Source organism: Bos javanicus, chromosome 24 (genome assembly GCF_032452875.1).
Source record: "Bos javanicus breed banteng chromosome 24, ARS-OSU_banteng_1.0, whole genome shotgun sequence".
Lineage (NCBI taxonomy): Eukaryota > Metazoa > Chordata > Mammalia > Artiodactyla > Bovidae > Bos > Bos javanicus.
In genome coordinates, this window is record NC_083891.1 from 22,098,280 (window position 1) to 22,119,444 (window position 21,165).

Consider the following 21,165-nt stretch of genomic DNA (forward strand, 5'->3'; position numbering starts at 1 on the left):
ACAGACCATAGAAAATAACCTACTGAAGAAAGGGATAAAGAAATAGGAATAGAAACCTTTAAATCTCTACCTAACTGCAGCTAAGTGAAATTCAGAAATGAGAATGTTAAGCCGGGCATCAGATACTTTTATAAATGTACTCTCACTCCATCATTTAATTCTCATGAGCCTTACAAGGTCACCTCATTAATAAACAAAAGGAACTCTGTCAAGACCCTGTAGCTCTAGGAGGGAAGGAGAAAGAAAATAAACATTTGCTGAGCCCCATGATGTATCCAACACTTACGTTACTGCCAATTACTCTCACAACAAACTCAAGATGTAAAAACTCAGTGAGGTCAAGTTATTGGCCCAGAACCTAAGGGAGGAAAATGGCAGATGTAGGAATTTGTTCCAGGTTTCCCTCTCTTTCCACCACTATTCACTACTATTTAAATTACAATTTAAAATACATAAAATATATATATATTTTTTACTGTGGTCCAAGATGACTAAAACACATATTATTGCTTCTACAGGCACGAGGAATGCCTAGGCTAACTTTTTAGTTCTTTCTAGCCCTGGGGTATAGTGGGCTTCCCAGGTGGCTCAGTGGTAGAGAATCTGCCTCCCATACAGTAGACATAGGAGACACGGGTTTGATTCCTGGGTCAGGAAGATCCCCTGGAGGAAGAAATGGCAACCTACTCCAGTATTCTTGCCTGGAAAATCCCATGGACAGAGGAGCCTGGCAGGCTACCATTTACGCAGTTGCAAAGAGTTGGATGTGACTGAGCACACACATACATACCCCTTCGTGGTATAGATGAGGCAGAGGAAATTACAACGGTGAACTAGAACCAGCAGCATGTGAGATCAGAAGCCAGGGACCTGGTGCCCTGGCTTTGCCACCGAATGTCTGACACTAGGCTAGTCACCCAGCTCTGTGCACCCAACAATGTTCACCTGCCAAACGATTGAGCCGGATGAGATTCCTTCCAGCTGTTACAAAACACAACACACAGGAAACTCTGCGCTTCTTAGAGCTTTGCCTCAGTCATCAGCTGGCGAGGCTTGGATGGAGGTCTTCCTGATCCCAGCCCCAGGTTTTGTACACTCAGTGAATGTGCTCCCTGGGGCAACGAACTGTAAATGGAGGCCGGTGTCGGTCAGTGCAGGCAGAATAACTTCAGACTTCCAGAAGCATATCTCCCACAGATTCTAACATGATAACTGCAGATGAAGACGGTGCCAGAAGAGGAGCTGGGGAAAAGTCCCTGCTCAAAAAAACCCTGGTTTCATCTCTACCACTTGTACCCTCTGCTAGTTGAGCCATCCCACTGATCACACTTATACTCTTTGGTGGGGGGGGGGCGGTATAGAAACTTTTATGTATTTATTTTTTATTCATTTTTATTGAAGTATACTTGCTTTACAATGTTATGTTAGTTTCTGCTCTACAGCAAAGTGAATTGGCTACATGTTTACATATATGCCCTCTTTTTTGGATTTCCTTCTCATTTAGGTCACCACAGAGCACTGAGTAGAGTTCCCTGTGCTACATAGTGGGTTCTCCTTAGGTATCTATTATATATATATATATATATGTAAGTATTTTATACACAGCATCAATAGTGTATATATGTCAATTCCATCTCCTAATTCATCCCATCCCTCCATGCCCCCTGAGCATACAACTTTTTTTTTTAAAGGCTGTTTATCCCACTAGAGTAAACTTTAAGAGCTCTGTCTTTTCCCCTTTATATTCCTAGCTTGTAGCAAGGGACTTGGCATGTAGTTGGCAATCAAGACATGCTTATGGAATGAAAGGCAAATCTTACCACCTCCAAACATCCCAATGCAACTTATGTTCAAAGTTCAGCTCAGACACCATCTCAACCTCCCCTCATCCCTCCCAAATGCCCATTGTATTGTCACTATGTTTCTTCCATGATGTGTCTCATCTTCTAAATTTTATTAGTTCTTTATGTGTGTATCATAACTCCCTAGTAAGATCAAAGTCACACAGAAGCTATCCTCTGCTCACCATTAAAACCCTATAATACATAGTTCATATTTGCTGTTCTTCAGTTGCCTAGTTACGTCTGACTCTTAGCGACCCCGTGGACTGCCGCATGCCAGGCCTCCCTGTCCCTCACCATCTCCTGGAGTTTGCCTGATTTCATGTCCTTTGTATCAGTGATGCCATCCAGCTGCCTTCAGTCTTTCCCAGTGATAGTTCATAGTAGGCACTCAATAAATACTTGTGGAAGTAGAATGTCATATATATACATACAAACATACATTCACATACACAAAGTAACTGTCCCAGTTCTTTAAATATAGAAGACATTAATTACTATTAAGTACTGTTTCTTATAAAGTTGTGGTGAGGCTAATACCCTCAAATTGCAAACACTTGTAGAATACTCCAAACCTTTTAAGAAAAGATATTGTAAACTAGACTAAAAGTTATAAAACTGGTCACATCCTTGGATAATATTACTTCTGGGATATTGTCCTAAGGAAAAAAACAAACCAAACCAACCAAAACAATAACAAAATGTACAAAAAAATGTTAGTACAGCATTTTTTAGTGAAAAATTAGCAACTATTATGGGACATTGATGCAATATAATACGATTTTGTCCTAATGACTTTTCCGATTACTCATGAAAGATTCTTGTGACTAATGCTAAATAAAACACAGAGTTCACATGCACTGTTACCCACTGTAGAAAAACAGAAATACTTATGGGAATAGCAAATATGCACAAAAAAGAAAAATAATTATTTTAGAATGGTGTTGGTAGATATATTTTTTACTCAAAGTTTCCTTTAAATTTATTGTTTTTATAATAAAAAAAAATTTGGTAGAGTCAACATTAACCCATCTCTAATGTGGCTATATTTCCCATAGACAGCTATTTAGTGAGGGTCAAAGTGGCAAGCCACTCCAGTATTATTGCCTGGAGAATTCCATGCACAGAGGAGACTGGCAGGCTACAGTCCATGGGATCTCAAAGACTAGAACATGAGTGAGCGACTGAGCAGACATCATCAAAGCATAAATTAAAATGTTTGCTAATAGCTATCACTCCCGTATTTAACTCTAGCACTCAAGTGGTACTGAGTAAGGATGCTATTCTGTGTCATGAATACAAAGCATAGGCATTGTGTGCAGACACAGAAACAAGTTTGGATGAGAAGCAAGAAATTAGACCCGGAACGGGAATCTCAGGAACCACACAAATGAGGACGAGGTCACTCACTCAAGGAAACTATTCATACTGGTTTCTCAGGGGGTTAACTTAGGAGGCTGCCACCCAGCAGGGGTATGCAGAGAAGGCAGAGGAGTGAAGGATGGCTGTCTGCTTGAATCACCACCATCTCCTGTCCCCTGACCATGTATTATCTCACATTAAAGCTGTAAACCTGCCAGCCTAATGCCACTGGCTGCCTGTATTTGCCAATAAAGTTTTATTGGAACCCAACCAGGTCCGTTCATTTACGTTCATTATGTTTTCATTTTACAACGAGTTGGATACTTGTGACAGAGACTGTATGATCAACCCACAAAGCAGGAAAGTATTTACAATGTAGTTCTTTACAGAAAAATAATTTGTTATATAAGCTATATAAGGAGATTTATACACAGATGCCCAGTTTAGGGTCAACTTTTTCTATTACTTTTTTCTTCAAACATGCCAGCTTAGAAGATAAATTATACGATCACCTTATTAACCAAGCAGAATTTTGAGGGTGAAAGGGAGTGCTAAGTGGATACTATTCCAGGACAACAGAAGTTACGTAGGACAGCCCAGGACACCAGATCTATGGGCACCCTCCCGGGGCATAAGTGTATGTGTGTGCTTAGTTGCTTAGTCATCTTTGACTCTTTTGTGACACTTTGGACTATAGCCTGCCACGTTCCTCTGTCCATAGGATTTTCCTGGCAAAATACTGGAGTGAGTTGCCATTTTCTTCCTCCAGGGAACCTTCCTGATGCAGGGGTTGAACCCAAGTCTCCATGCCTCCTGCATTGCAGGCTGATTCTTTATCCATTGAGTGAAGAGCAGGTTTCAAAGGGTATTCAATGCCTGTCCAGAGACTACTTTTCTTTTTTTTGAATTAAGTATAGCCAGACCACCTTACCTGCCTCCTAAGAAATCTATGCAGGTCAAGAAACAACAGTTAGAACTGGACGTGGAACAACGGACTGGTTCCAAGTTGGGAAAGGAGTACATCAAGGCTGTATACTGTCATCCTGCTTATTTAACTTATATGCAAAGTACATCATGCGAAATGCCAGACTGGATGAAGCACAAGCTGGAATCAAGATTGCCAGGAGAAATATCAATAACCTCAGATATGCAGATGATACCACCCTTATGGCAGAAAGTGAAGAGGAACTGAAGAGCCTCTTGATGAAAGTGAAAGAGGAGAGTGAAAAAGCTGGCTTAAAGCTCAACATTCAGAAAATGAAGATCATGGCATCCAGTCCCATCACTTCATGGCAAATAGATGGGGAAACAATGGAAACAGTGACAGACTTTATTTTTTGGGCTCCAAAATCACTGCAGATGGTGACTGCAGCCATGAAATTAAAAGATGCTTGCTCCTTGGAAGAAAAGCTATGACCAACCTAGATAGCATATCAAAAAGCAGAGACATTTACTTTGCCAACAAAAGTCCATCTAGTCAAAGCTACAGTTTTTCCAGTAGTCATGTATGGATGTGAGAGTTGGACCATAAAGAAAGCTGAGTGCTGAAGAACTGATGCTTTCGAACTGTAGTGTTGGAGAAGACTCGAGAGTCCCTTGGACTGCAAGGAGATCCAGCCAGTCCATCTTAAAGGAGATCAGTCCTGAATATTCATTGGAGGGACTGATGCTGAAGCTGAAACTCCAGTACTTTGGCCACCTGATGGGAAGAACTGACTCTTTGGAAATGACCCTGATGCTGGGAAAGATTGAAGGCAGGAGGAGAAGGGGACAACAGAGGATGAGATGGTTGTTATCACCGATTCGATGGACATGAGTTTGAGCAAGCTCTGGGAGTTGATGATGGACAGGGAAGCCTGGCGTGCTACAGTCCATGGGGTCACAAAGAGTCGGGCACAACTGAGTGACTGAACTGAACTGATAGTTGATTTATAATGCTGTACAGCAAAGTGATTCAGTTTTCCACCTATCTATACGTTCTTTTTAAAAAATATTATTTTCTACTGTGGTTTATCATAGGATATCGGATGTAGTCCGTTGTGCTATCCAGCAGCACCTTGTGTATCCATTCTCTATAATAGCTTACATCTGCTACCCCAGCCTCTCGTCCCAGTCCTCGTCACCCGCCTCCTCCTTGGCACCCACAGGTCTGCTCGCTTTCTTCATGAGCCTGTTTCCGTTTCACAGATGGGTTCATTTGTGTCATTTTTAGATTCCACACGTAAGTGATATCATATAGTACTTATCTTTCTCTTCATGACTTATTTCCCTTAGTTTGGTAATCTCTAGTTGCATCCATGTTACTGCAAATGGCATTATTTCATTCCTTTCACGGCTGAGTATTATTCTGTTGTCTACCCCATCATCTTTATCCATTTCTCTGCTGATGGTCACTTAGGTTGCTTCCATGTCTTGGCTATGGTCAACAGTGCTGCTATGAACATAGAGGTACATATATCTTTTTGAATTATAGTTTGGTCTGGATATATGCCAGAAATGGAATTGCTGGATCGCATGGTAATCCTATTTTTAATTTTCTGAGGAAGCTTCGTACTGTTTTCCGTAGTGTAGCCACTTACATTCCCACCAACAGGAGAGAAGGGTTGTGTTAGGGGCTGCTTGTACGGGCATACAGAAAGCTCAGGCGGCTCCTCTTAGTGGTTCTTCTATTTCAGTTGCTCTCAGATGCCTTTCTACTTCCTTCCCTCCGTCTCAGCTCTGTCTGAGGTTCAGCTCTGGTTCTTGAAGAGTCTAGCTGTTTGGGCACCACTCAGGGTACACACAGCATCTCTACTTTCATTAGAGTAAAAGGGCAAATTTACTCATCCTATTTAAATAAACCTTAATCATTGCAAATAAGAATTTTGTACCTGTAATCACTTGGTTTAATATCTAGGCAACTCCTTAAAATTCTACTTTTAAGAATTTTCAGTTTCTCTTATCAAATAATTTATTTTAAAATGACCATCAACCATAGCATTTTATCCCAAAGAGATCCCAAGACAAATACGGTATATTACCCATTGATTTGAGCTTTTAGTACTCACCAATACTGTTTGGAAAATTACTGAAGAATGAAGTTGTTAATTTTATCCTTTCAGAGTGATACAAAATAAAACAGCACATACTCCACCCCTCCCACCTCCAAACACACACATCTGTCCCCTACTCGCTGTAAAAGTTTCAATGATATGGGCAGAAAAATAAAACCAAAGATCTTTAGAGCACCCCGAATGAAATCCAGGATGTTACACTTGGTGAGACTATTCCCTGTGTGAACAAAAGTAGCTCACAGCTTTGAAATCTCTCAGGATGGCTTTCCAAATATTGCCATCTGGTGGAATTTCAGTTAATTGCTCCTTTGTTCTAGTGAGCTCCTGGAATATTAGATAGCGCACCAGTGGGAAATAACAGAAGGTCAAATGATTGTGTCTCAAACACAAATCCCAAACTGGAAAAAAAAAAAAAAAATGACGCTTTCTGAGCTTTCATCTCCTTTAAGACACCCATCTCTATTTTAAAGTCAATGGAGCAGTGGCCTGGATTTTTAACAAATAATCCCTTCTTCATAATTAGAAATATCCTGAGGTATCTTGGTATTTTCTCAGTTCACTTCTCACCAGGAAAATCTCCAAAATTAAACTTCAACTGGCGTGAGCATTTTTAGAGGAATTGCTGATAACAGCTAATTAGCTCTTGGTACACATGGGAAATGGAATGTTGCTTGAAAAATAATGTGCGAGTGAAGCATGTTTGCTGGAATACTCGCTTTAACTGTATAATGGAATTTTGAAAGTAAATTTGTTACAAAGGCATCAGTAATATGCACTCCGATTTAATCTGTAAACAGGGAGTCGTGCAACATAATTTATGTTTAAACCTTACCTTGAGCATCCAGGCTCTCTCCCTGGCTGTCGAGATGAAATATTCCTCTGAGAAATGGGATACTGGCATAGAACAAATGAGAAAAAAAAAAAAAACACGGAAAAAAGCATTTAATCTGATGAAAACATAGGAGCAGAGAGTTATAATTTAGTTCATTGGGTGTGGCCAGCAATGGAAGAGAAAATGAAAAAGTGCACAGAATATCCACATTCAGTTGATTGTATCATATGAGAGAAAGTCAGCCAAACACTAGGTTTCTCAGCTACATTATTATATCAATCCTTGGGTTGATCGATTATAGTTTGAGAGTGTTTATATAATAACAGTCCTACAAAGGGAATTTTTTTACCTTCCCCCACCCTGATAGCCTGGTGTGATGGGAATCATGTGTTAGCATATAATCTGAGGAACTAGGGCCCCCAGTGAGGTATCAAATGCCAATATCAATTAAAGTACTGACTTTCCCAAAGTTGGGTTAATTTGCAGATTTTATATCTAGTATCAACATAGGCTTATTCTTATAGTTAAAAGATGTGTTTAATTTTAACAGGATAAGCATTATAAACAATGCCAGGATCAAACATATATATATACACACACACACACACACATATATATACACACAGCCAAGGAATTACTTTCTTTTATATGAGTTTGCTATTTATATTCAAATCTGCTTTGACTAAATGATAAAGTAAATAGATGAAGGACAGATCTGATTCCAGAGGCTGAGAAATGCTTGTGAGCTCTGGGTTTTGGGGGTCCCAGGTTGGGGGTGAATGGGACCTGGGGCAGCTGCTTGTGGCTTAAGTAGATGCTACTAAAAAGGACCCGAGGTACAGATTAGTGGGAGCCGCAGGGGTCTTCCCGCCACCCCCAATTAGAAATCACCCCTCTCCACCTGCCACCTAAGCCTTCGCCCTGCACGTTGCTTGTCTATGTTTTCTGTATGTGGCCATTTTGTAAAAGCCTTTGGTGCTTGTTTAGTTTAAAATCAACTGTACAAAAATAAAATATTTGTGACAGATCCAACACAATGTGATTAATCCCAGACATAGTTCTGCAGATGTCCCTGGGAGAAAGATTTTAAGCAAGAGAAAAGAGGGACTTCCCTGGTGGCCCAGTGGTTGGGCATGTGCCTGCCGATTCAAGGGACATGGGTTCGATCTCTGGTCCAGGAAGATTCCACATGCCACAGAGCAACTAAGCCTGGGCACCACGACTACTGAGCCCATGAGCCACAACTACTGAAGCCTGTGCACCTTACAGCCTGAGCTCTACAACAAGAGAGGCCACCATCCTGAGAAGCCCGCACACTGGAATTAGAGAGGAGCCCACAACCACCGTAACTAGACAGTCTGCCTGTAGCAATGGAGGCCCAGCACAGCCAGAAATAAATAATCAATTTTTTTAAAAAAAGAGAGGCATTTGGCATTTTACAATTTTTTTTTTTTAAATAAGGGAAAGAGTAGATGGTGAAAAGGGGAAAAAAAAAAAAAAAAGCAAACAACAGAATGGTAGGTGCTGAGATGACAAGCAATGGCAACAGCTGAATTGTCAGTGTTACACCATTCAATAAGAGAGTTCAAAAGTCATTTATATAATTTGGCTTGCATAAAAATCAGAAAATTTAATGTGAATGGTTTCAAGAACTGACGTCAGTCAGGTAAGCTACTTTTTTTCCCCTTAACAGAAATTCCTCACATACTTCATAGAATTTAATTTTATGAGTGTTTCATATCTTTCCCATAATTTAACAAGAGTTAATAAAACTAAAAAAGTCTGGTTTAAAAAAATCTGTTCCCATCCACATCAGTTCCTTTTCCCAAGTCCTCCCATCTTTAAGATATTTTAACTGAATCAGAAAAAATTTTTCAGTTGCTGTCTTTATTTAGCTAGTACAAGTAGCTATGTTACTAGGCAAAATGCTGGCTATGAAGCTAGGAAGCAAGAGTGTAAGATTCCTGGTTTTTCTATAAACCAGATAATTAGCCCTTAGAAAAGTCAAGGTCAGCTGTACACAATTGGCCTTTTTCTGTTCTGACTACAACAGCCCATTACGAATTTTTCAACAGCTGCAATGGATCAGTTTGGGGAAGAATGAGACCATTTATTGAATACCCCTGCACAAGTCATTGGACATATTTTATCTAATTCAAACCTCAAATCCATATTATTAAAATGAAAAGACTGAGGCTAGGAGCAGCAGAGCAGTCTCTCAGTATGACGCAACTAGAGTAACAAGTCCTAATTGAGTCTGACAGACTCTGCTGTTAAGTCCACATGGCATCATTGTAAAAGCCAGGCTTTGCCACTGATTTGAAACTCCTGGAGAGCTCCTGGTACACTCCTGGGATATAGAAGATGCTCAGTAAGATATGGCCTTGTGAGGGTGAAGATCTAGGTGGGCATGGCTGGTCAGGTGAATGTTTTTCTCTGGGCTGTCTGGCACATATAGACAAGTTATTGCCTATAAATTTCACATTTTTAAAAAGATGATCTCAAAATAGATCACTGTGTAAATGTGAAATGCAGAACTATCAAACTTTCAGACAAACTCTAAAATAAGAGAAAAGCTTTGGGATCTAGCACCTGACGAAGAGTTTTATGTTTTTGACAATGGAAAATATGATCCACACAAGAGAAAAATTGACAAATCGGACTTCACCAAAATTAAGAACTGTTATTCATGTGAAGCAGATACAAATATAAGGTATAAACCAGGAGAAAGTATTTGCAGACCACTCATCTGACAGAGGACATGTATCTAGAATAAGAACTCTCAAAACTCAGAAAACAATTAGGAAAAGGGCAAAAGACACTGACAAACAGTTCACTGAGGAGGATATACAGATGAGCACATGAAATGACAGTCAACATTGTCAGCCACGAGGTCAGTGAAAAGAACAAAACTGTAATGTGATATCACCAGACACGTATCAGAATGACCAGAATAAGAAATAGTAACATTCTGAAATTCTGACACTGTTCATGGGGTTCTCGAGGCAAGAATACTAAAGTGGTTTGCCTTTGACTTCAATATTTCCCAGATTTAAAGCAGGAGGAGAAGGGGACAACAGAGGATGAGATGGTTGGACGGCATCACTGATTTGACAGACATGAGTTTGAGCAAGCTCCAGGAGTTGGTGATGGACAGGGAAGCCTGGTGTGCTGCAGTCCATGGGGTCACAAAGAGTCGGACATGACTGAGCGACTTGAGCTGAACTGAACTTGCCTTGGATTTAAAGGAGATCAAACCAGTCAATCCTAAAGGAAATCAGTCCTGAATATTCATTAGAAGGACTGATGCTGAAGCTCCAATACTTTGGCCACTTGACGTGAAGAACTGACTCCCTGGAAAAGACCCTGATGCTGGGAAAGATTGAAGGCAGGAGGAGAGGGGATGACAGAGGATGAGATGGTTGGATGGCATCTCCAACTCGATGCACATGAGTTTGAGCAGGAACTGGTGATGGATAGAGAAACCTGGCGTGGTGCAGTCCATGGGGTCACAAAGAGACATGAATGAGTGACTGAACTGACTAAAATTCTGATGAAGATGAGAAGAAACTAGATCACTCATATATTGCCTATGAGAATGTAAAATGGCTCAGCTACTCTAGAAAATATTCGACTGTCATAAGAAACGAAACCAAACCAAAAATGAAACATGCAGCTACCACACAACCCACCCAAGGTACTCCTGGCATTTTTCCAGGAAAGTTAAAACTTTTTATTAGTGGATTTATTCATAGTAGCCAAAATCAAGACAACCCAGATGTCCTTTGACAGGTTAGCAGTTAAACAAACTGATATACCCATTCCATGAAATATTACACATCAAGAAAAAAAAAAGACTACTGCAAAACTTGGTTGGATCTACAGAGAATTATGCTGAGTGAAAGAAGTCAATCCATAAGTTAGATACTGGATGATTCCATTTATCTAACATTTTTAAAATTAGAAGACTACAAAAAGAGAGCACAGGTTAGCGGTTGCCAGGGGTTGAGGAGAAAGTGAGGGCTGGAGGGAAGAGGGTATGATTCAGTTCAGTTCAGTCGCTCACTCGTATCCGACTCTTTGAGACCCCATGAATCGCAGCATGCCAGGCCTCCCTGTCCATCACCAACTCCCGGAGTTCACTCAGACTCTCGTCCGTCAAGTCAGTGATGCCATCCAGCCATCTCATCCTCTGTCGTCCCCTTCTCCTCCTGCCCCCAATCCCTCCCAACATCAGGGTCTTTTCCAATGAGTCAACTCTTTGCATGAGGTGGCCAAAGTACTGGAGTTTCAGCTTTAGCATCATTCCTTCCAAAGAAATCCCAGGGCTGATCTCCTTCAGAATGGACTGGTTGGATCTCCTTGCAGTCCAAGGGACTCTCAAGAGTCTTCTCCAACACCACAGTTCAAAAGCATCAATTCTTCGGCGCTCAGCCTTCTTCACAGTCCAACTCTCACATCCATACATGACCACAGGAAAAACCATAGCCTTGACTAGACAGACCTTTGTTGGCAAATGTCTCTGCTTTTGAATATGCTATCTAGGTTGGTCATAACCTTCCTTCCAAGGAGTAAGCGTCTTTTAATTTCATGGCTGCAGTCACCATCTGCAGTGATTTTGGAGCCCCAAAAATAAAGTCTGACACTGTTTCCACTGTTTCCCCATCTATTTCCCATGAAGTGATGGGACCGGATGCCATGATCTTCATTTTCTGAATGTTGAGTTTTAAGCCAACTTTTTCACTCTCCACTTTCACTTTCATCAAGAGGCTTTTTAGTTCCTCTTCACTTTCTGCCATAAGGGTATGATTATAAAAGGGCAAAACTAGGTACCTTTCTGGGAATGGAAACGTTATGTACCTTAAACATGCATCAATGTCCATAACCTGATTGTAATCTTGTACACAGAACTTCAAGATGTTACCACTGATGGGGAAACTGAGCAGATATCTCTATATTGTTTGTTACAGCTACATATTAATGTACAATTGTCTCAAAATAAAGTTTAACTTAACAAAATCAGGAGCTTGGACAACAAGTAGAATTGAGCAAGATACCTATTCTTTCCCGCCGCCCCCCCACCCCTGCCACCTTTTCAGAGAAGTACAAAAGCCCCAAGGCAGCGGGCCAGATGGGGTCAGGAATTTGCTCCATGTTGTGCAGATCCAAGAAAAATAATCTTCACCCACAGTTTTAGCATTCAGAACCCACTGCCAAGCATTCACTGTCCAATCTTGCCTGTCTTGGAATTTTCTCTGCTGTTATCTCCTCTTTCTCTTACATTTACCTTCCCAGCCAAAATGCTGACACAAATACACATACCGCAAACCAGAAATGACTTTTTAAAAATGTATTTTTAATTGGAGGATAATTGCTTCATGATGTACTGATTTCTGCCATACAACTACATGAATCAACCATAAATTTACATATGTGCCCTCCCTCCTGAACCTCCCTGCCACCCTCCACCCCAGCCCACCCCTCTAGGTTGTCACAGAGCACTGGGTTGAGCTCCCTGTGTTGGGAGGAATTGAGAGAGTAGCACTGAAACATCATACATTATTATATGTAAAATAGATAGCTAATGGGAAGTTGATGTATAAAAAAAATGACTTCTAAATGGCAGTGTGATACACTCTGCATTTTAGAAACGATCTCTCCTACTTTCGAGTTCATGCTTTCCACAAAGTTCCAAACTTCCCACATCTTATTTGCACAGGAATAGAATTTCATCCTTTGTGGTTTGTTGATGACAAGGCCGGTGTTCTGTATTCTAACCTGCGCCACACACTAAATAAGGATCTAACTGTAATTGCCCTGGGCTTCCCAGATGGCACTAGGGGTAAAGCACCCACCTGCCAATGCAGGAGGCATAAGAGACGTGGGTTCGATCCCTGGGTTGGGAAGATCCCTTGGAGGAGGGCATGGCAACCCACTGCAGTATTCCTGCCTGGAGAATTCCATGGGCAGAGAGGCCTGGAGGGCTACAGTCCACAGGGTCGCAAACAGCAGAACACAACTGAAGTGACTTAGCACACACACATGTAATCACCCCACAGAGAGGAGATGGTGGACTTTCTCTTCACCTTCGGAGAGACCCTGTTGACTCTTCTCATTTTGAGCACTAGTCAGCCACCCCAGAAATGAGTGGCCGTAAACCAGTTAATTTCTCCTGCTCTGTCTGTTGGATTTGTTTTACTTGAAAAGACCAAATGTCTTTGTTCAGAAGAGAGTCATGACACAGTCAAACTCTTTTAACAAAGCACATTTTGTTTTCCCCCAACCTCTGGAAATTTCAAATCCTCTTTGAGCAAACTCAGAATTCTGGCATCTCATGGGTGGGGAACAGCACACCTTCCATCCTTGTTCCAAATCCGTCCAAAACACTACTTCCTCGTCTAGCCATAAAACCACAGGTACATAAGCGATATGTCAGAATGAAAAAAGGGTTGTAAAAATATGGCCAATTGTGCCATATTGAAAGGAAGAGTTCTTTTTTTTCAGCGCTATTGGGTTGGCCAAAAACTTCAAGTTTTTCATAAGATGTTATGGGAAAACCCAATGAACTTTTCGGCTAACTCAATATACCTATGGCTGCTCAGGTGGTGCTAGTGTAAAGAACCTGCCTACCAGTACAGGAGACACACAGATATGGGTTCAATCTCTGAGTCGGGAAGATCCTGGGAGAAGGGAATGGCTACCCATGCCAGTGGGGGCTTTCCTGGTGTCTTAGCCGTAAATAGCCCACCTGCCCACCTAACCCCTAGGGTTAGGCAGGGGACGTAAGTGACTCGGGTTCAAACCCTGGGTCAGGAAGAGTCCTTGGAGGAGGGCATGGCAACCCACTCCAGTATTCTTGCCTGGAGAATCCCATGGACAGAGGAGCCTGGCGGGCTACAGTCCACAGAGTTGCAGAATCAGATATGATTGAAGTGACTACATACACAATACATATCTAGCTGGCGAGGCTTCTGCTCAAGGCAAAGTTAAAGCACCCTCCTCCTACAAATAAGCAGTTATTCCCGCCTCCCCAGCTGCTCCCAGCTTTTCCAAGAACAGAACACTGCTGGGACCTGAACCCAGGTTTTCTTCCCAGGACTTGACTCAGCTATCTGCATCTTCAGAATGAGCTGTATCCTGAATTCCAAATTCCCTGAAGCTGCTTGGAGATACTGCAGTTGTAGATTACATTCTTTAGTGTGGGAGGCCCATGGCTTTCTAGGAATCATGCAGTTTGTAAGCGTGAGCGAAAGGTCACAGATCCTCAGAGCCTCCTTGATGTCAGCCTTTCTGAGCGCCGTGTCTCCACTGACCACTGCCTCAGTTAGTGGCCTCCGGTTGGGCTCAGGGCCCTCCCAGGGCACCAGGAGGAAGCCCAGAGACTGCCCAGTTCAGCTCTCAGGGGACCAGAGGCATGACTGCCAGGAAGCAAAGAGCTGAGCTCTTTGGGAAACCAAACCCAAATGAAGTTATCTGGCAAGAAAGGGTCAAATGACACTGAATTTTTGGTATTGAGTATGGTACAATGCATTCTTCTCCTTAAGAAAAGCAGACCGCAAATATCCCATATTGCATATTAAAAGGCTTTTGAAAAATTGTAGCTGGTTGATAAAGGGATTTGAGTGGGAGGGATTAAGCGTGGTAATGATGCTATAAACTTCTTATGGTCATGTGATCAGGGCTTCTGTAAAAATAAAAGATAATCTGAAGAGGCCACTTTATAATTAAATAAAAAATTCAGTTCTTTTATACAAACTGAGACTGACCCCCTCTTCTAGAATCCTCCTTTATCCATCTGCTACTAGCCCTAGAAGTAGACAGATTGACCTTTTTATTCTAGAATATTCATGTGCCAATATATAAAAGGGGGCTTTCCTTGTAGCTCAGTCTATAAAGAATCTGCCTGTAATGCAGGAGACTTGGGTTTAATTCCTGGGTTGGGAAGATTCCCTGGAGGAGGGATAGGCTACCCATTCCAGTATTCTTGCCCAGGAAATCCCATGGACAGAGGAGCCTGGTGGGCTACAGTCCAAGGGGGTCACAAGAGTTGGATATGACTTGGCGACTAAACCACTAATGTATACAAGAAGTCTGTAAAAATGATGAGACAAACTAAGTATGAGAAATACCACATTCACCTTATTTCTGTGAAATATTAATAATTATTTTTCACTCATCCTTTTAAAAGAGGGGTTGGAATAGAACAGCTTCTTTGCTCGTAAGTGTGATTAATAAGGAAATGTAGCAGAATGTTTGCAAAGCAGAAAAGCAGCACAGAGAACAGCATCAGGTTCACTTACAGTCCAGGGTTCCAAGTTTATGGCTCAGATCATAGTGAAAACTAGAACCCTGCTTTACATGTATCCTATCTATAGCTTGTCATTCCTTCGACCACCCAGAGAAGGAACCCACTAACATACTAACAGTGTAAGAAAGATGATGTGAAATCTAAGACTGGCAATAGCAAGAGGGTTCCTATGATCTCTCTCAAAAGATGAATAACCATTGTCCAACTTGCGCTATGTGGAAATCTTTTCAAACTCTGACATTTCCAGCAGAGTCTGTTAGAAGTGTTGGTAAGTGGACAGAACTTTTTAAAATGTGCAGGTATGGACAGGGAGGTCTGGCGTGCTGCAGTCCAAAGGGTTGCAAAGAGTTAGACACGACTGAGCAACTGAACTGAACCAGCCAATCGATTAAGCACCTTGTAAGCATTATCTTCAGTTTTACAATGATCCAGTTTTGTTATCCGCCCCTCCCCCCATTTTACAAGTGGGAAAACAGACACTAGTAACACTGTTACTCTGAGTCACATAGTTAATAAGTAAGGGAGGTAAGATTTGAATGTAGTTCTCTTTGACTCCAAACCCCATGTGTACTTCTTCTTAAGTCACTGCACTGCTTTTGATGTAAGAGGAATATTTCTGAAAGAGGTGGGGAAAATAAACTAGATTTCTGAAAAAAAAAAAAAAGTGCAGGTATGTTTGTATGGCCTCTGCCTGTAAGTTTTCTGTTGGGGTCATGTGGACCCTAGAACATGATGTGGCACCAACCAACACTGCTCGTGGGGTTTGATTTACCAAGGAGAATGGCACCCCACTCCAGTACTCTTGCCTGGAAAATCCCATGGATGGAGGAGCCTGGTAGGCTGGAGTCCATGGGGTAGCTAAGAGTAGGACACGACTGAGCGACTTCACTTTCACTTTTCACTTTCATGCGTTGGAGAAGGAAATGGCAACCCACTCCAGTGTTCTTGCCTGGAGAATCCCAGGGATGGCGGAGCCTGGTGGGCTGCCGTCCATGGGGTCGCACAGAGTCGGACACGACTGAAGTGACTTAGCAGCAGTAGCAGCAGCAGCTACTTACGAAAAGTTTCAGGGTTGTATTAGTAAAGAGATTCCTTGATGGAGAAATTCATACTGAATTCCATTCACCTGGAAAATAACCTAGTGGAATTCTAAAGAAGCTAATTTTCTTCATAATTGTTTTTTCCCCTAATCAATCTATTATGGGAAATAAATCCAGGTAAAATATGCAGCTTGAAAATATTTACCACACAGTTCCAGGATCATCCATGGATACCAAAAAAATCCACAGGTGCTCAAGTCCCTTATATAAAATGGCACAGTCAGCTTTCTGTATCATAGAGTTCGGCATCCATGGATCCAATGATCTGCGTAATGAATTTGATCTAGAGGACTGTTCCTTAGAGTCTTTTCTTTCCATAATTATATGTGTCTACAGCTCTTAATTTTGCAATGTTCTTTCACATATGACATCACACCTAGATCTTGAAATCATAGTTCTCTTACAACTAGAGGTTCTCTCTGCTTGCCTTTGCTTTTCTCTCTCCTTTATATCTTCCCTGGTACTCCCACCTGGTACTAAGTCACAGAGCCAAACTTCTAATTCAGAGTTTTTTCATTGTCACCTCCCTCCCTCAACACCTGCCCACAGGGAGCTTTTAAAGACGTTTTCTACCCTCAAGAAACTAAATACTTATTGCTGTTGTTCAGTCACTAGGTCGTGTTTGATTCTTTGCAACCCCATGGGCTGCAGCACGCCAGGCTTCCCTGTCCTTCACTGTCTCCCAGAGTTTGCTCAAACTCATGTCCATTGAATCAATGATGCCATCCAACCATCTCATCCTCTGTCACACCCTTCTCCTTCTGCCCTCAATCTTTCCCAGGATCAGGGTCTTTTCTAATGAGTCAGCTCTTTTCATCAAGTGGCCAAAGGATTGGAACTTCAGCTTTAGCATCAGTCCTTCCAATGAATATTCAGGGTTGATTTCCTTTAGGATTGACTGGTTTGATCTCCTTGTAGTTCAAGGGACTCTCAAGAGTCTTCTATAGTGCCACAATTCAAAGGCATCAATTCCTCGGCACCCAGTCTTCTTTATGGTCCAGCTCTCACAACTGTACATGATTACTGGAAAAACCATAGCTTTGACTATATGGACCTTCATTGGCAAAATGATGTCAAATGAAATACTAAGGAACAGGATTTTGTTAGAGTTGTGTTTTGGAGGGCCACAGACCATTCTAACATCCAGTTTTCATCCTGTTGATATGGTTCTGCTGCTGCTGCTAAGTTGCTTCAGTCGTGTCCGACTCTGTGCGACCCCATAGACGGCAGCCCACCAGGCTCCGCCGTCCCTGGGATTCTCCAGGCAAGAACACTGGAGTGGGTTGCCATTTCCTTCTCCAATGCGTGAAAGTGAAGTCGCTCAGTCGTGTCCGACCCTTAGCGACTCCATGGACTGCAGCCTACCAGGCTCCTCCATCCATGGGAGTTTCCAGGCAAGAGTACTGGAGTGGGGTGCTATTGCCTTTTCCGTGACATGGTACACTCTACTTCAATTGAGGAAACATCTATTATGGAGTATCTCCTAGGTGCCAGGGCTGTGCTGAGTAGTAGGGATACTCTGTCAGTTACAAAACCTTTTCTTCTTTTTTCCAGAACTTGAGGGAAAAAAAGGATCATTGATCCCATTCTCCAGGTGAAGAAACTGAGGCTTAGGAACTAGTATGTTACAGGCTCCTGTGCTAACACACAGGTAGCAAAGGACAGAGCTGGAATCCAAACTCTGGCCTCCTGATTCTGAATCTTATGCTTTCCTGTGGATCCATTATGACCCATTCTACCTTTTTCTTCTCTTATATCAGGCTTCCTCTGCATATTATTTTAAAATTCATTTTCATATATTTGGAGCAATAGGGCACCAAGTTTTGAAATTTGTAAAAGTTTTTTTAAAAGTTTCTATTCATTCATTTGCTCAACATTTATTGAGCCCCTAACATCTACCACTTACACGCAGCTAAGGCATGCTATTCTGGGCATCAGGTGCTGGCCACATTTATTACATGTATCAGGTCATTTATTCCCAATAACACTATGAGGAGGGCTATTTTTATTCCTGTCTTATAGGTATATGAACTGAGGTTTGGGCAGGGCTGGAGTTCAAACTCAGATGTTTGGACTTCAAAGCTGGACCTCTTGAGTGCCACTGTACATCTATTTAATCCCAGGCATCAAGGGGCCTCTAATACACAGTGCAGACCCCTGCTTACAGACACACAAATTAATTATATCATAGAGCTGTGAATGCAAAAGGGAAAATCTTATGACTGCTGTCCTCTTGAATACTATGTGGAGTTTGAAAGAGTTTTTCACGAGTCACCTTGGAATCTTGTTAAAATTCAGACTATGCTTTGATAGATCTTGGGTAAGGTCTGAGAGTCTATCTTTCTAAAACTTCTAGATGGTCTTCCCTGGTGGTTCAGTGGATAAGAATCCTCCTGCCAATGCAGGGTTCGATCCCGGGTCCAGGAAGAGTCCATAGGCGGGGGAGCAACTAAGCCCATGTGCCACATCTACCAAACCTACGTGCTGAGACTGCTGAAGCCCGTGCACCCTAGAGCCCACACTCCACAAGAGAAGCCACTTGCACTGAGAAGCTCGTGCACTGCAACAAAGAACAGCCCGCACTCACTGCAACTAGAGCAACACCGTGTGCAGCAACGGAGACCCAGCGCAACCCAAACAAGTAAACAAACACTGGGTGACGCTGATGCTGCCAATCCGGGGACCGCACTCTGAGCTGCAAGGCAGGTGGTCTCTCCACTTCTGAGCTTGAGGTTTTCCCGGTAGAGTGACTTTGGGCATGCCATTTAAACTCTGGGCCCTAATTTTACAGTTTTCTGTAAACTGCAGCTACTTAGGGAGAAGACAATGGCACCCCACTCCAGTACTCTTGCCTGGAAAATCCCATGGATGGAGGAGCCTGGTAGGCTGCAATCCTGCTGCTGCTGCTGCTAAGTCGCTTCAGTCGTGTCCAACTCTGTGCGACCCCATGGACGGCAGCCCACGAGGCTCCCCTATCCCTGGGATTCTCCAGGCAAGAACACTGGAGTGGGTTGCCATTTCTTTCTCCAATGCATGAAAGTGAAAAGTGAAAGTGAAGTCGATCAGTTGTGCCTGACTCTTAGTGACCCCATGGACTGCAGCCTACCAGGCTCCCCCATCCATGGGGTTTTCCAGGCAAGAGTACTGGAGTGGGGTGCCACTGGGGTCACTAAGAGTCAGACACGACTGAGTGACTTCACTTTAACTTTTCACTTTCCTGCATTGGAGAAGGAAATGGCAACACACTCCAGTGTTCTTGCCTGGAGAATCCCAGGGACGGGGGGGCCTGATGGGCTTCTGTCTCTGGGGTCGCACAGAGTCAGACATGACTGAAGTGACTTAGCAGCAGCAGCAGCTACTTAGAGTGTAACTGCTATGTGTAAAAATTCTTTACCAACTGTAAATTTCTAGGTGAATGGAAAATACTTATGTTTATCATTATCACTATTAAATAACTGAATTTGAACACATATCCCTCATCAACTAGGTCTGAGTATTAATTAGATAGCCAGGAAATATAAAAATAAAATCAACTCTAGGGAAACTCAGTAGCTTAAATGGAATGGAGGAGCATGACTGAATGAAAGGGATCTTGTTGATGTGGTCTCCATGAAAGGGATGTGAAGGAATCCTTTGAGCAGGGCACTTGCTGGCCCTTCTGAAACTATTCCACTGCCTTTTGGGGGAAGGGCTGTAGTCTGTGATTTCAACAAACCCCACATTTTGACCACCACCTAAAGTTGGCGGCCAAGGGGAAAAACGCAATAAATAATCTTACTCTTTTGACCACAAGTGGAACTTTTCCTGTTAGCTAGAATAGAACCCTCACCATCACAGGAGTTGGAGGGGTTTCAGGCTTTGTAGATATCACTTCATTTAATGCAGTGTTTAACAGTCTGAAGTCTTTCAAGTCTTTTGAGTCCTAGAGACATTTATTTTTCTGCCATCTTCCTCCCCATCCTACAGAGTCCTTCCTTTCTGCTCCTCGAGGGGACAGCCAAGGTTGAGCTGTCAGCTGAGCACACAGGAGCACCATGTGCTTGAAAACCAGGAGGTTGCTTAGATGACCCAACAAGCACTGCCAAATGTAAACAATGAGCTGAAAAAAAAAATCCTTTAGGACTCTAAAATTACTAAGTTTTTAGTAGGAAAAGTTTCCAGGCCTCAGTTTTTCATCTAGAAAAAAATGGGATTCAATGAGATGACCTCCAAGGCTGCATGCGGCTCTAAAAACACAGTTGACTCTTGAACAAGGTGGAGGTTAATCCAAGTATAATTTACAGTTGGCCCTCCACAGCCAAGGTTCTTCTGCATTCAAGGATTCAACCAACCAGGGTCCATGCAGTACTGTAGTATTTACTATTAAAAAATCTGCAAGTGCAAGTAGACCCATGCAGTTCAAACCTACATTGGCCGAGGATCAATTGCACTATGATACTACTTGGCGTAAAGAAAAGCATACAGCAAGTAGTTAGGCACTAATTTTGTGAGATGATCTCTGCTAGAACACACTGATGATGCCAGACTGAAAGATGTGTAGAACACACCTGCCTGTGTTTGCTCTCACCAGGAGCAGGAAGGCATCCCAGGGCCGTGTCTCCAGGGTCCAGATGCAGTGACACTATGGCCCAGTCAGGGGAAGACTCTGTTCATCATAAGCCCCTCTGCA

At 42.4% G+C, this 21,165-nt stretch overlaps 1 protein-coding gene across 4 annotated transcripts in view; it reads right to left on the minus strand.

Moving 5' to 3' along the window:
* The window catches only part of MAPRE2 (microtubule associated protein RP/EB family member 2), a 197,254-nt gene that overhangs the window by 159,080 nt on the left and 17,009 nt on the right, over positions 1–21,165 (minus strand). For 2 of the 4 annotated variants that reach the window (XM_061399609.1, XM_061399608.1), the window contains exon 2: positions 7,089–7,150. The exons of the other annotated variants lie outside the window; for them this stretch is intronic. Coding sequence is in view for 1 of the 2 variants with exons in the window: in XM_061399608.1 (XP_061255592.1) it covers positions 7,089–7,150 (62 nt within the window). In the remaining variant the exon portion in view is untranslated. The remainder of the gene's footprint in view (positions 1–7,088; positions 7,151–21,165) is intronic. 4 annotated transcript variants of the gene reach the window in all.